Source organism: Molossus molossus, unplaced genomic scaffold (assembly GCF_014108415.1).
Source record: "Molossus molossus isolate mMolMol1 unplaced genomic scaffold, mMolMol1.p scaffold_m16_p_11, whole genome shotgun sequence".
Classification (NCBI taxonomy): Eukaryota; Metazoa; Chordata; class Mammalia; order Chiroptera; family Molossidae; genus Molossus; species Molossus molossus.
The window spans coordinates 86,927,596-86,944,461 of NW_023425346.1; the positions used below are offsets into that span (position 1 = coordinate 86,927,596).

General features: G+C 39.2%; 1 protein-coding gene across 1 annotated transcript in view; it reads left to right on the forward strand.

Moving 5' to 3' along the window:
• Nucleotides 1-441: 441 nt before the first annotated feature.
• SPAG16 (sperm associated antigen 16) overlaps nucleotides 442-16,866 on the forward strand; it is a 694,984-nt gene continuing 678,559 nt past the window's right edge. Inside the window, exons 1-3 of the mRNA XM_036254344.1 lie at nucleotides 442-550; nucleotides 10,910-10,956; nucleotides 12,089-12,184. Coding sequence (XP_036110237.1) covers nucleotides 442-550; nucleotides 10,910-10,956; nucleotides 12,089-12,184 — 252 coding nt within the window. The remainder of the gene's footprint in view (nucleotides 551-10,909; nucleotides 10,957-12,088; nucleotides 12,185-16,866) is intronic.

Genomic DNA, 16,866 nt, shown 5'->3' on the forward strand with positions numbered 1-16,866 from the left:
GGCTAACTGGGGCTCAACACACATCTAAATGCCAGCGCACTGATGATGGGCATGTAAAAACTAAGAGAAAAGCAATTTAGGAAAGAAAATAAAGTGAGAAAGAAATGAGGGTCAAACCTAAAGAAAACCAAGCTACCTTGGTTAGAAACTGTGTGTAATGCAAGCCAACTATTTCTTGCATTTTATTTCTTGCAGTCTAGGAGAAGCGTCCGAACTCTCAGGGTTACTAGGCAACGGCGTTGCCGTGGTAACCCGGGAAGCTCACAGGGCACCAACCAGTAACGCTGGGCGCAGCCTTTCGGTGCCTGGAGCTGGCCTGGTGGGAGGGGTGAGGGAGTGTCAGGCTCTCGCGAGAGCTGCGTGGGGTCGTTGGCAAGCGTCTTCGACGTTGATCCTACGGACGCGATGGACCGGTAGGGGGCCAGTTCCCAGAAAGACGCGATGGCTGCTCAGCAGCGGACGTCCGACTCGCCCTTGCGTGCTCTGGAAGAAGCGCTGGGCATGGGCTTGGCGGCCGCCGGGGACGCCGAGGGCACCTACTACCTGGAGCGTATCCTTCCCGTGTGGGCGCGGCGCCAGGGGCCGGCCGCCCTAACGTGTATTAGGGCCAGTGCCCGGGCTTCCCACCGGGGGGCGCCCTTGAGGCTTGGGGCCGCCCAGGGAACCGAGACGCCTGTTGGACCTCAGTGACGTCTGTCTCTGCCACCGAAACCCCCAGTATAGCCACCAGTGGGCTTTCCCACTGACTGCGAGTGTGAGGCTGCCGCACGCCTTTGGAAGAAGAGTTGGAAGACTTGCGGGAGTTCCGTGCTTAGTAACCTCTGCGTAAACTTTGGATAAAAGTTTTGCGTGAAGGTGGCACAACAAACAGATGCAGCCCTCCTTTTGGCTTAGCGGTTTTTCCTAAATAAGCCCTCAAACTTGCAGAACACCGTCGGAACAGTCAGTTGAGAAAGGAGATTAGGGAACGAGCCTTTGGGCTTGCAATGAGCTGAAGTTCAGAATATCCAATGCATGTCCAATGCTTAAGAAAGATTTTTGTTTTGGAAGCATCAGCCTTCCTGGATAGTTTCAATTTGGGCTATTTAATAATAAGAACTTTTTCTTCTTTAGCAACTAAATGATGTGCTGGTGAGCTGACAGGGCTCAGAGGTGTTGGGAAGAAGGCAGAAAGTGATTATCAATGGACATGGCAGAAAAATGGAATAGTCATATTTGGATAATTAAGTTCACTATTTCTTGTGTAAAACTTTTGAGCTCCCTTCCATCCCCAGAGGGGACGTGTATGGGAGGCAACCCGGTGATGTTTGTCTGACTCTCTTTTCCTTCCCCTCTCTCTGAACAATCAGTAAAACATATCCTTAGGTGAGGACTAAAAACAACAACAACAAAAATTCAGCTCCCCTCCTCAAGGCATGTAGATTAATTCTACTGCAGAGATGGGAAGGATTCATGAGAAACAGATGTCTATACCTTTCTTCAGGCTAGTAGGAGGGAGATGGTTTATCTGTTTTAGTCTCAAAGATATCAAGAAAACTCCAAAATCTACCTTATGTATTTATGTTTGTCCTGCTATACTTACTCCAGCTCTAGTTCAAGACTTCAGAGACCCAGCAGTACTTCATTTTGAGCTCTGGCAAACTGATTAACGTATCTGACTCGGGCTCAGTACACATCCCTGCTACAGGGAGCTTTGAAGTACATAGTTGGAAAGATGAAAGAAAATATGTAGTATTTCACTCGAGGCAAACATGAGTTTTCCCAGGTATATAAGTTTGAATATTTGGGAATCAATTTGAATGGAATATGTGGGTGCTTTAGTGTTTTAAATGAGGTTCTATACTCTGTTTTTATAGCTCTGTTAAGCTGCTTTTTTTTTTTTTATCAATAGTCCTTTTTAAATTAAAAAACAAGTTAACATTTCTTTCACAACTATCTACACCAAGTATAAAGTTACCCAGTATCCTTGCTAATGAATGTGAATCAGGCATCTTACCATTTTTGTCTGCAAAAAATGATTTCTATAACACATAGTTTAATTTTTAACATGAGACAAACACAGTGAGGTAACTTTTTGCAAACATTTTGTGAAATAAATGGTATGACTCCAAAATAGCACAGCTTTCAGCAATGAAAATCATGTGTACTTAATTGGCAGGATCATCACTGAGTCACAACTGCCAGCATATAGTATTTTGCACAAAACTGTCTTACAGAGACTTCCCTTGATAATCACATTTGCAAATATAAGCAACTCCAGCATTTCTGAATTTCATTATTTAGTTTGTGAATTATCTGGGCCCTTTGCTTTTCTTTCACCTCTCTTTGCTTTACTGACTACTATTTTGGGTTTCAACCAAAGAGTAGTTAGGAAATAATAAAGCTAAGCATTTAACCAGTCAATTTTCCTATATCTAGTGCAACGTTCAGGTAAGGTTTAGTCATGGGAGAGACTTTAACTCTTAGGTTTGAGGATTACTTCTGAATGCCAATTATCCCTGTGTCCCTGGGCTCGCTAACATGCATAATTAAGAGTTGACTGTATAATGTTATTTGACATTGTTTCTTAAGGCAATTATGATAGTTGCTGAAGTGAGACTTTCTTGGGTTTAAAGTCTTTAGCTCTCAGGTAATTGAGCTATTGCAGTGGATAAATAAAAGTTATAATATGCAAAAACGAATCAGAAATCTGATGTTCTGTACTTTGCACATATACCGTATCACTTCTAGTCTACTTCATTTAGTATTGGACTCCCTTCATTTATGACAGAACATTTGCTCCTAGAACGCAAGACATAAGCTATCAGTACTAAGCAAGGCTTTGAAAGATGTTGACTCAAATTCTCTAGAAAATTAGACTTTTCTTTGTTTTTAATCATTTACACATAAAGAACCATGTACACACTAATGTGGCCCAAACCAGAAATATAGCCAGGATCCACCATGGGGGCAATGGCTTCATTAGGGACCCACATTCTTTAAAAAATTTTATTATTATTATTTTTTTCTTTGTTGATTTTAGAGAGAGGAAGGGAGAGGGAGAGATAGACAGAAACATCGATGAGAGAGGACATCAATTGGCCACCTCCTGCATGCCCCACACTGGGGATCGGGCCCACAAGCACTAAGCCACACCAGCCAGGCTAGACCCTACATTCTTTACAACAGTTTAGAGAATGTGTTCAGGAAAAAGATTTCTTACCCCTGTAACACCCCTCCCTTGTAACCTCCTAGCTGTAATAGTGCCACCTGTTTCTCTTCTGAAGCACTCTCAGCATTATTTCTTTTATGTTTTAAACTTCCAGACGATGAGATACAAACACACATAATGTAGTTCTTATTTTGCTATCTCCAGAGCTTTAAGAAATCTGCTCATGGAGTGCATAAGTCCTTTGGAAAACTCTTCATAAGAAAGGTAATTGCAGCATTGGAGAATATAAGGTTAGATTTTAACTAAGTGATCTGTACAGGGCTGAGTAGGTGTATCTAGAATTTGTAAAGAAGGTTGGTTGTCTTTTAGAAATCAGTACAATTTGGGTGAAGTTTTCAATTCCAGTAGTGACTCCGGGCTACCTATTAATTTGTGGCTGTGGACATTTGGGAGTGCCCATTTCCAGCTGGGAGATGCAGGTAGGAATGAATAGTACTAAGAAAGAGTCCTGGAATTCCTGACTAGGAAAGTGAGGCCCACAAAGTGTTTTTACATTTTTCTTTTAATGTTTTTATTGATTTTTAGAGAGGGAGGAAAGAAGAGGGTGAGATAGAAACATCAATGCGAGAGAAATATTGATCGGCTGCTTCCTGCACGCCCCCTACTGGTGATGGAACATGCAGTCCAGGCATGCGCCCTGACCGGGAATTGAACCAGCGACCTCTTGGTGCATCGGTTGATGTTCAACCAATGAACTGTCCATACCAGCTGGGCCAGAGTGTTGTTTTTATCTACCTCCCTTTGCGCTGATTCTCTGCTCCCCTAACTATCTTTTGATTATTATATCATCTTTCTAAGTATTCTGATACTAAGAATTTGGCTCCTTAGATAGGGCATAAGTTTGCTGGACACTGAAAAGGTGTTTTCTGGCCCCAACAGCAATCTCTGAACAACAGTTTCTTTTCTTTAAAAATTTATTAATTGATTTTAGAGAGAGAGGAAAGGGGAGAGAAAGAGGAACATCACTTTGTTGTTCCACTTATTTATCCATTCATTGGTTGACTCTTGTATGTGCCCAGATTGGCGATCAGACTCACAACTTTAGTGCATTGGGATGGTGCTCTAACCAACTTAACTACTCGGCCAGGACCCTGAACAGCAGTTTCTGAGAAGTGAGTGAGTTAAGCCAGCCCTTAGAGTCAGCTCCAAAGTTAACTGTTCCTGAAAATGCAAAATTAAGGATTCCAGACCCTGAAATTTGGTGATTATGCTAAACTGATACCCATCTAAGATGGGTGCTTGTCTTTTTAAGTGACATCCCTAGCCAATCTTTCATTGCAATAATGTACTGTTCACCAATAACTTTGTATAATTAAAATTGAACTTTTGTCATTTAAAAATATTTTATTATACCTTTTAACATCTTTAAAATTTTTTCCCTCTGTTATGTTACTCTTCTGGAGTGTTTATACGATTCAGTGAAAAGATACTGTGAAATCCTTAGTAATCATTATCTACTCAAGTTGTGTATTTCTTATTAACAGTGGGACACTAAATTTGCCCATGGATACTTACCTGCACCCTACTTATGGTCAAATAAAAAGGAAAGGCAATCTGAATGTAGCATCTAGACCAAGAGGCATGTTACTAAGGCCAGAGTGCTGAATTTTACATGCACGGAATTCATAGGCTATTTGGAGGGGAAAAATTGTGTTTCATTCTGTGTCCTCTAGTCCAGGCAAACTTTAATGTGAATATGAATCAAAGATACGGATCTTTAAATGAAGGTTCTAATTCAGCAAGTCCAGTCAGGGCTGAGATTCTTCTGCATTGCTAACAAATCCCAAGTGCTGCTGGTAAGAACTGTAATAGGAGTTGCAAGGCTGAATACAAATACCTAAACCATTAACCTTTATATTTGCAGATAGAGGTGCAATGTGTAGAGTTGATACCTTTGTATCTACTGGCTTACAAATTGGAAACGTACCCCATCAATCATGGTGAAAAGTATGAGTCTTATGTATAGAAAGAAATGTCTTTTCCGGTTTCTGAGGCAGATGTGCTGCAGCTGTGAAGGGGGGGGGGGGGGCTAGGACACTTCCCTTCTTGGCAGCCGAAATGGTAGTGAGGTGGTGGCTTCCCCGAGGTGTTAATGAGGACTCGGTGGGGAAGGCTGCAGGAAGCAGACCCCGTGGGGGAGCTCAGCAAGAGTGCCCGTCAGTCCCCATCTTTGGATGACTTCATGCAGTTAACTTCCTTTATTTAAACTGGAGTTCTTAAGAAAGTGAACACGGCTGTGATGTTTGCTATTACCAGTACTTTTCTTTTATTTCAATTTAGTAAGTAAAATGTTGATTACGGAGGAGCCAGCCTAGATTTTAGATTGCCTCTGTGTACATTGGCTCCGTGGCGATGGCAAAGATTACAAAGCAATTTCAGGCTATAGCAGCTTTGGGAAATCATGTGAAATATAATTAGCTATATGCTTCACTCCACTTCTTTACAAAGATGCCGCTGCTGGCAGCGATCACTACCTAGTGAGGTGCTGGTGGGAGAGGCTGGGGTGTGAGGAGCCGTGTATGCTGCTCACGTCTAAAAATGCGTGGTTTCTTTCTGGTGGTGATCCTTGTGGAGAACCTTGTTTGTGACAGGGTCATAACCACTGGCACCTCAAGTCCACCGTTAGACCAGCTGAAACACTTCTCCGAGGCTTCATGCAGTTGTGTCTTCCATAGCACTGGGACGGGTTTAGGGTTCCCTGGCAGTTTCCGTGTGCGCGTATGTTGGCCTACTTTCCGATAGGATCTAGAAGGTCAGGATCGGCTGAAGCTTCTGCTAGTGCAAAAAGTGCCAAAGAGTTCCCCGTGGTGACTGAGTACCAGAGAGCTGATGTGTACTCTGCAAACTCACGGACACTGTTACATCCCTTCCAGGGCAAGTGGAGAGGTGGAGGAGTCGGACCCTTGGTTGGAGCCTGGGCTGTGACTCTGGGACACAGAACCTGGCTGGGAAGTAGGCAGTGTTATGGACCGTGGCTGCAGACCAGGGAGGGAAGGAGCCACAACAGCTCCCTTGGCAAGAGCAGGCTGGGAAACCAGGCGCAGTGTTAAGTGTCAAGTCAAGCTCAACAGGCAGAAAGGCAAGGAGCAGATCTGAGGGGAACAGGGTGGAAAAGACGAATTTCAGCGATGTTCTTTGAAGGAATATTAGGTCGATAACAGGAAGGGAATTTTGTAAGGGCTCAGATCAGTTTGGCGTTAAGAAACTGACTTTAAGCCAGATGCCAGCTTATGTTCTGCAGTAGAAAAATAACTGCATGACAGTTGTCACCAGCATAATTGTGTGAACATTTCCTGGACAGCAGGATCACCTAAAAGATTAGATTAGAGATGAGAAAGTTTCCCAGTAAAAGTAGAACCACGGTAAAGATTTTATCTTTCAGGTAATTGTGTTGAATTTTCTATTTCCACTCTGGCAATTCTGCTTCTCAAGTAGTGCTTTTCACACGTGGTAGTCTGTCAGATTCTGCCTCACTCTGTCTTTCTGGCTGCCCCGAGGGCCAAGGGGATCAATATCTGTACAATCCACAGTGTCCTCTTTCTGAGAAACTGGGAGTATAATTTATTCATGCTCTGAAACCAGAAATTGTTCTGTATCTGCTGAGAAACTCATCTCTTTTCATTGGATGGATATTGAATTGGTATCTGATTATATTCCCCTTTTCACCCTGACTGCGGGAAGCTTAGAGTCAAACCCATGTCTTACATTTAACGAAAGTGTGGGACCTATGGCATGTACTACATCTTTACCTTTATCCTACTTCTACTAGTTTCCTTTCTCTTCAAATTTTTATATTCATTTATTTTTGTATTTTGTAATGGGTGCATATTTGTGCATGGTCACATCACTTTGGGACTTTACCTGCATTTGTCCATGTGCTGCTAGCCAGCTAGTCAGATGCATGCCAACATACATGCCAACGTACATGCCAACATACATGCCAATGTACATGCTAACATACATGCCAACGTACATTGATGTCTTCAGTAGCACCGCAACAGCACATTTCAACTGAGTTGCTTTTGGCAAGATTTTCTGTTCAGTTCATATTATCAATACTAAAAATATCAATCAAGGAGGATACCAGCTCTATTTTAGGTATTTGTCCTTTTCTTGACATTTTCTCTCATTAATCTCTCACCCTGGGTTACTTTAATCTGGGTCTGCAGAACTTTCATCCCTCCTTTAAGGTCTTCAAATTGAGCTATTTAAACAATTTCATTTAGTCCTTGGTTCTATAATTCTTAAGAGTTTGGAAAACAAATAGGTAAGAGTTTATTACCTAGGACATTGGCAAAAATTGCATTTTCCTATAGCATAACTGTAGAAATATTATGTGTAGTAGAAAATTCTTGACATTTGTATTCAAGAAACGTATCTTTGTCACTCGTAGCTATGTGATTTTGGGCAAATCTGTTCATCTCTTTGATTCAATCTCTCTCTTTCAATATGGAGACGACTGTGTCTGTGCATTTCAATCTCACAAGGTTGTTATGAGAATGAATATGATTCTGTTCCATGTGGCAATGCTTCTTAAACTTTATAGAGTGATACTTTTCCTCACCCAAGGATATTTTTCCATTGATTTTTTTTTCAGATGGAGTGGGAGGGAGGGAGGAAGAGAGAAACATCCATGTGAGAGAGACACATTGACCAGCTGCCTCCTGCATGACCCCGACCGGTCATGACCCAGGTTTGTGATCTTGATAGGGAATCGAACCCGCAACTCTTCGGTCCCCGGGCTGATGCTCTAACACCAAGCCAAACTGGCCAGAGCAACAAATCGGTAGTTATTTTTTCTTAGTCTCCTTTGATTGTGTGAAAAGAGAATATTTTACTAATGATTAAAATCCATTGTTTAGAATGTTTTTCTGGGTAGCATATACAGGTGTTGTTAGATATTTCCAAAGCTTTTAGGGAAAATCACTTTTTCTCTCTACATACTGCTATGTTTAGCAACCTTTGCTTTCACCTTTCTCCTCACAATAATCTTGTCATCAGTTGGTTTATTTACAGTTATAAAATCTGTCCAAATCATTATAGAATATTTACTTTTTTGTGAAATTTTTATGGTATGAACAGTAATGAAGGATAGCATTGTTCTTCTGGAGACTTAATGACAAATGATTGCTTACAAAATCAGTTTCTAATAGTTGTCTCTCAGAAGGGAGCATGCTTTACCATAAAAAAAAGAAAAGAGGCTGACTCTTATTTTTTGCAACAGCATGAATGGACCTGCAGGTTATTGTGCTAAGTGAAATAAGCCAGTCAGAGAAAAACAAATATCATATGATCTCACATGCGGAATCTAATGAACAAAATAAAATGATGAACAAAAATAGGAACAGAGGCATGGATGCATGGAACAGACTGACAGCTGTCAGAGGGAAGTGGGGAGGGTGGACTGGATGAAAGAAGGTGAGGGATTAGCCAAAGAACTTATATGCATAACCCATAGACACAGACAACAGTATAGCGATGGCCAGAGGGAAGGGGGCGTGGGCTGGGTAGAGAGGGAAAAGGGGGAGGAGAGGGGGACATCTGTAATAGTGTCACCAATAAAGTTTAGAAATAAGAGGCTGACTTCCTGTATCTGATATTCAGGAAATTTTATCTCATTAAGTGAAAATGTGTCAAATAAATGTAAATCTAGAAGGAGGAAGATTTAGAATGTCTCTTGTCCATTTATCTTAATATATGGGGGAACTGGGCCATGGGAGACTTACGAGAATTTTTCTGCAGGTACTCATGTCTTTCCAGACCATGGAAAATAATAACAAATACTGTATATAGCCTTTACTGTAAGCCAGTACTGTAAGCCATGCACTTACATGAATGACTTACATGTTACCCCTTGAATACTCTTGAAACCCTATAAGGTAGTATAGTAGCCAGCCTACAACACGAGGCCCAGTGCCTCCCATCTCTTGGTGTAAATGTTCTTGTGTAGTGTCCTCATACTAGGGTTGACCTGTGTAACCAAATGGGATACTGAATAAATGGTGATGTGTGACGTCTGAGGCTGTTCATAAAAGATATTGTGGCTTTCATTTTGTTTTCTTGATGGCTTATTCTGGAGGTAGCTGGCCACCACCTTTCGAGGAGTTAAGAAGCCTGGGGGATAGCCAACAATATCACTGAACCTTCAGGAGTAGATTCTCTTGCCACACTTAAGCCTTCGGGTGACTACAACCCTGAATGCTATCTTGACGGAGACCTCATGAGTGACCCCAATCAAAATGCTCCAGGCCAGCCACTGCTGAATTCTTTATGACAGAAACTATGAGATAATGGGTGCTTATTGTTTTTTTAAGTCCAAAGTTTTTGTGAGTTTGTTATACAGTAATAAGAAAAAGAAAATACTGAATTTCTTACCTAGAAATGAGGTTCCAGCATAAGAAACACCTTAAAGTATCAGAGTGGCTTTGCAAAAGAGCACTGGACAAATTTGGAAGTACTTTAAGTAAGTTGTTGGTAAAAGGTAGTACTTCACTCCTGGTACTAGGTAACGGTAAGTTTAAGGGTGTGGGGTGGACTGCAGATAAGCAACTTTTTTTTTTTTTTTTGGTGGTTGCTTAGTCTCCTTTTAATTAGTTATTTTTTGGTAGAAATTTTTACCATGTTATTGGGAGAGACACTAATGTTTAACAATGAAATACGGGCCCTTTCCCAGGTATCTGGTTCCTGAGGGTTGGTCCTAACTGAACTAGGATTAAGTGTCTTCTCAAATAATAAGGCAAACACTAAAGAGTTACTGCTTAGGAGGGGCTGAGTAACAAGAGTGCATTACCTATCTTTAGAGGTTTTAAACCCTGGAAAATAATTGGCACACACCTCAAGTATGTACATGCACAGAAAGCCCATACAAATCCACAGGAGAGGTGGGAGCATAGTGCACTTCTGGGGCTCATTCCCAGCTCCGTTCGGTCCTAGCTGTGCGATCGCGTGCCTTGAAGTCCTGGCCTGTAAAATGGAGATAATGATGGCTCAAGCCTCACTGGTAGGATGAGGATGAAATGAACTACTACACGCAAAACCCTTAGGACAGCATCTAGTTTCTATTAAATACTCTGTGTTATCAGTTCTTATTACAAACAACATAAGTTGTTATATACACCTTCAGCTAACTCTGGGAGACAGACTAGCAGAGACAATTTCTTATAACCAGCAGCAAAATGAAAAGTAGGCTAATCTCATCTTTGATTTTTATAACCATTACTGTATATTAAAGTGTTTAATTTCATACCTTTTAAACTTGGCATAACTGATTCTGTACATTTGAAGAAAATAGTAAACCTCCCAATCAACAAAATAGCTGTTTTCATTTATAAGTAGAGTATTTATAATTCTAAAAGCCTTACAGCAGTGCTGTTAGAATTTTTATTAGAGTCATTTCTGATGTTTTAATACTTATTTCTTGATAATTTGTGAACTACTGAATTATGATTACTGTATAGTATGTATTTGCTTGACAATTAGGTTGCCTTTCCTGAGAAGAGAGTTTAGTTTTAAAATTGAGAAATACATATAAGAAAAAAAAGAGATTTAAATAACTTTCATTGATGAAACCTTTGAAATCTATTATCTCAACGAGTGAGTGAAATAATTAAATCCAACACTATTTTAAGGCCAAGTTAATTTTAAGTATAATGATTTTATTTCATATATTTTGAAGTTAAAACTTGACAAGACATTCAGAGGTCACCGTGACTGAAGCATCTGAAGATGACTGTGAATATGAAGAGGTCATTTGTTTGTTTTGGGTGCTCTGTAAATTCATTATGGTGGTTCTGGAGAAATATTTATTTATTTATTTCTTAAGAGTTGCTAGTTTTGCAATTGATTTTAGCTAATCTCAGCTGGTTAAGAATGAGGTGTGGAGATTCTATTTAAAAAATTTAAATTGGTTAAAATGTCTGGCTTTTTGAGCTTTCCTGTTAATTGTCCTTCAGAGTCACCTCCTTATCACCTGCCTTAGGGATCCACACTACAGACTCTCCTCTGTGTCTAATAGACCTTTACTGTCGTCCAGTGTGCTCCTGCCTGGGTTTCCGAAATTTCCACTGCCCAACGAGTGCAGATCCTGTGCTTCTTTCTAGCCTGACTCCACCTCTGTCTCCTGTGCTGACTGTCTCCAACCTTCCCTTTTCTTCCCTGTTCCGGCGGGACCCATCGTTGGTTCTGAGGTTGGAGGATGCAGACTCTCCCAGAGGGCAGAGGCTGGGAACGAAGCTGTGGATGCAAGCCTGGTGATTTCCAGCCTGGGCAAGCAGGACACAGGACACACACACAACACAGGCTTTGTATTGCTGCTGCTGTCACGGAGACAGTATTGACACATACGACATGAGTTCCATAATTGTAAAGGACTTAAAACGCTGATGAGCACATAAGCATGCGATAATTGTTAACTATCATTAATATCATAGTTAGATTTGATTAGATTCTTACAAGAGCTTAACATTCAGGCAGTGAACTTTATTATTTTGATAAACTGGAGATTTGTAGTTGCTAGTAGTAGTGAAGAAAGAGTAATGGGGGGGGGGGACTGGAAGAGGAGAGAATGGTGGCATTTAGATGGCCTAACATTTCTCTCGGCACGGTTGTTAGTCTACACTTGTCACTATAGATAAAAGCATTGCCCATACACTAATATTAAGTTTGTTACAAGTGACGTTGAGTGATGTTTAGAAGAAAGGCAGAAAGCTTCCTGCTTATTATATATTCATTTTTCATAGATCTTCAAAATGACATGGTATCTTACATGAAATACATTTCTTTGATCCTTTGTTTTGTGAAGAAAAATTAGTTCTGAAATGAAATAATGTATTTTACTACTCTTGCTAACACTTCCTGTCCTCTTTCTCTGTGATTTAGATACCCGATGACAATTTTAGCATTCCAGAAGGTGAAGAAGATCTGGCGAAAGCCACTCAGATGGTTCAAGAACAGGTTACAGACACTCAAATTCTGGTGAGAATTTTGAATACAACCGTAGCCTATACTTTAGCAGTGATAACTTTTTATGTGACATTTTGAAAGTTATTACATTTCAAGTACTTCACTTTACTTACTAAATGCAACCCTATCTAACTTGTTTCTCTATCATCAAACCTTCGCTTTAGGTAAGTAGTCATATTTACTCTTCTTTGGTTTGTTGTTTTCCACGTCGTGGTCACTCTTGCATAGCTTTGCAATAAATGACACTACCCCTCAGAATTCTGCCTATTTAGCATCACTGGAGAGTAAACCAAGGATTTGCAACACTCATATACAGAATTCAGTATTGTGTACAGATTATACAATCTGCTTTGAAAGCATTCTCTTTTTTTTTTTTTCATGGAAGTTATTTAGGTCACAGGGAATGCTTAATATATTACGCTATTTTTTCCTTGTGAGGCTTATGAACTAATTTCACTAAAGAATATGGTGAGGGATGCTTTCTGATTATAATACCATCAAGTTAAAAGTATATACAATGATGATATTCCTGTGAAAATGGAAACTCATTTAAAAATTGATAAAAATATTCCCTGGCTGCTTTGGATCAGCAGTTAGAGCATCAGTCCACTGGCCGGAGAATTTTGGGTTCAATTCCCGGTCAAGAGCATGTACCTAGGTTGCAGGTTTGTTTCCTGGCCCTGGGTTGGGGTCATGAGGAAGTCAGCCATTCAATGTGTCTCTCACATTGAAGTTTCTCTTTCTTTCTCTCTCTCTCCCCCCCTTCTTCCTCTCCCATTCTATCTTAAAAAAAAAAATCAATGGGAAAAATATTCCTCAGGTGAGGATTAACAACAACAAAAAATTGATAGAAATTTAATGATGATAACAATAATTTTTTAAGGTGCTTAATATTTCATACCAACACTAATTAAGAAGGATGCTTTTAAAAAATTATATAACTTCCTGTTGAGAAATGTGGAGGAAATTGTGATACTTTTATTTAGTTATAGATTTGACTTCCTCAGTGCTAAATAGTGTGTGATAGACTTCACTCCACATTCTGCCCTGTGTCAGTCTTTTCATATTTTGTAGACTTTCTCTGTCTAGAAAACCAGTAACTCCTTTCTAAAATACTGTCTGTTCAAAATAAAAATAAAAACGCTCAAGAGGATGAGTTTCTGAATCTAGAAGTGATTATATTCTGTTATAAATGGAGGACCCTGCTCATAGTAAACTGCATTCTCTAATATATCCTGTGAATATAGTTCTTTTTACATAGACACAAAGCAAAGGATACTACATAAACTTATTAGTCTTTTGGCTATCTCAATGCAATAATTCATAGGAATACTTTTAAAATGCAGAATTTTGAATGATGAGCAGTGAATAAACGTATCAGTTGCATGATATATTTATTCACTGTTCATCATCTTTCATCTTGCTTTACATCATTAAGTAAAGAAGGATTTAAAAAAAATACACTATGTGTACCACTCATTCGTTTTGGTACTTGGCGCATAGGAGGTACTGAATGAATAGCAGTTGAGTAAGTGAATGGATAAATGAATCATTGAATGAAAATATTATGACCCAAACTGTAATTGCTTCTTTCTGTCTGGTATCATGCTGTGTGTTTGCAAATCCAAAGCTGCATCCAAGGAGGACAGTTGGGGAAGAAATATAATGGAGTAGCTCTCACATCTACTGTGCTGAATACCAGTAGTTCTTCTCTTATCAATTCTTTTATCATAACCATGAAGAGTTAACTTTCTAGATTTCTAGTGTTTTTATAGCTGGTTGATTTTCATTTAAGTTCTGTGTACCTGTTTTTTGAGTTCTTTGGAGGAACATGCTATACAGGAAATTTATAAAAATTTTACGTCAGCCTTAAAAATTAAATATAGGTTCGTTTTATGATAAGCATATCAGTTATGTATTTCTGGTTGTCCACCTTCATGTCCACTCACACTCTCTCACACTCACCTCCCCCCCCCAGTCCTGCCCGCTGCCATCTTTTGTTTGTAGTTTTATATATTTTTAATGGTGTAGTGTTTGCATATGATGGACGCACATCCTCCCACATACTTAATTTTTTAAAATGTTTTTATTAATTATTTTAGAGAGAGAGGAAGGGAGAGAGACATAGAAGTGCCAATGTGAGCGAGAAACATCCATCAGCTGCCTCCTGTACGCCTCCTCCTGGGGATCGAGCCCACAACCGGGCTGTGCCCTGACCGGGAATCAGACCGGACCTCTCAGCCCACGGGCAGCGCCCAGCCTGCTGAGCCACGCCGGCTGCCAGGGAGGGCTTTTAAAATGTTCATTAATGATCGCAAGTGAAAGGTCATTATGCTAGAAAACGTAAGTATCTTTAAAATAGTTGGGATATAGTTAAAACATTATTGAAGTAGTTGAAATAATTGAAAGTTCAAAATAATACAAATAGTATTTTTGTTAAATTAACAAAACTTTAATAAATAGTTGACATTTAAAAAAATTCTTAAGATTTTCTTTATACATTGGTAATCGAGTTGAAAAATTTGAGAATTGATTGCTTATTTTACTTCATAAACTTTAAAGTTCACTATCAGTTTCCTTAATATGTTCAGTGGTTCTGAACTCTGAAATAAAATATAGTTTCATTATATTTAAAATGATTATTTAAAAAATTAAGAAGGTAGAAAATGTTATTAATCTGTAACAAAAGTGCGATTTGGTTACACTGTCAGGTATTTCTAGAAACTAAAGTCTTTTTTCTAAGTATGAATATAAGTAGAGATAGGATTCAAAATACATTTATATTCCTTAGAGATGTTCATATGTAATTTTATGAAAAAGTATCTACTCACATTGAAGCTAGGTTTTCCCCTCTTAACTGTAAGCCTTCTTATTAATACTATTATTGCCATTTTTGGGGATGTAATTCTTTTTTTTTTTTTTATCCTCACCCAAGGATATTTTTCCATTTTTTTGTACAGATAGAGTGGGAGGGAGAGAGAGTGAGACACATCGATGTGAAGGGACACATCGAGTGGCTGCCACCCGCACGACCAACCAGGGCCGGGGACAAACTGCAACCGAAGTACGTGCCCTTAGCGGGAACTGAACCCGGGTCTCTCTGGACCGCAGGCCAACGCTCTAACTGCTGAGCCAAACTGGCCAGGGCGGGGATGTAATTCTTTAGCTCCTTTGGGTCTTGGTTTTTGTTTTGGTAATTATTGAGGTACACTCTCAAAGGTATTTTGTAATGCTATAATTCTTTAATGACTTATAATTTTTGTAAAATTAAAACTATGATCTGTAGAGATCACAGAAGGAAGGCACTCAAATTCATACAATTCTTAGGTTTCCTGACATCTCCTCGCCCTCCTTCACCTCTTCATCCTCTGTGAATATAAGGCATTTCTTTGAAATATTCAGATGTTTTTGGTTTTTGTAGAAGACTATTTGATGACTGAACAAAACTGTTGTGTTGTTTAACATGTTTATAAGTACTTCTGGAAGTACTGCTGGAATTCTTCTGAGGTTTGTGTTGTCCGCCATTTTCTAACTACATATGTCTATGTTGGATTTTCTTCATATGGCTCAGCCAAGAAAACAAATTGCAATAGACTGATGCAGAAGCATCTATTGGGATCAGATATCTCCTCTACATACTCAAGAGATTCGCAAAACTTTGTCACAGTGCCACTCTTCATACTGATTTTTTTTTTCATTTTTGTAAAATGTAGTCCTGTTTTACAAAAATATTTTAGTCTATATTACTGGGTAAAAGTTTTAATACGGTTACTTATAAATATTTAAAAGTTTAATTTCTAATACAGTAACTATTGATAGATACAATCCATAAAAACAAAAGGTCTCTGTAGTCCTCGATACTTTTTTGATTGTGTTTTAGAGTAGAGGGAGGAAATGAGGGGGCGGGTATGGTATCATTCGGCTGCCTCCTGCAGGCCTCTACCGAGGATCAGCCGCAACCCAGGCATGGGCCCTGCTGGGGAGTCCGTCTGGCAACCTTCTGGTGCACAGGACACCGCCAGCCAACTGAGCCCCACTGGCCTTGGCCTCAATGCTTTTTAAGGGTATAAATGTGTACTGAGAACATAAAGTTTGAGAATTTTTATAGAATTTTATTCTAAGATATTTTCCAATATATTGATTAAGAGTTTTTATCAAATATTTTTCTTGTTAAGAATTATGTTGTTATAATAAAAGAGTAGTCTAGGATTAGTAAGTTTGTATTCCTTTTATTTAGACCTTGGTCTAATGAAGGATCCGTGCCTTTATATTAAATTTTACATATTATAAATGCTCATGAATTAAATATGAAAATAATTTTCATTACTTTTATAGGCCCTTATAAGAAATATAAAATTTATACTACTTATAAATTGCTAAGTCATAATAAACAGCAATTCATCTTATTGTGTTCCTAGTCCCTTGATGAATCCATTTAATTTCAGTTAAGGCATAAGGCTACTTTTACCCAAAGCCTTCCTTATAGATTCTCCAAGCTAGTGTATTTGATTTAGTGTGAGTTAAAGAGTTGATGAAATGAAATCCCAAATAAAATGAGATTTATGCTTTAAGACCCCTTGGATTTTATTTATTTTCTTTATCACTAGTCAACAACAGTTCTCAAAGGACCTCACTAACTTAGGAAGAATTCAGAAGTATTCAAGACACTTAGTTTTCCTGTGTGGTACAGTTAT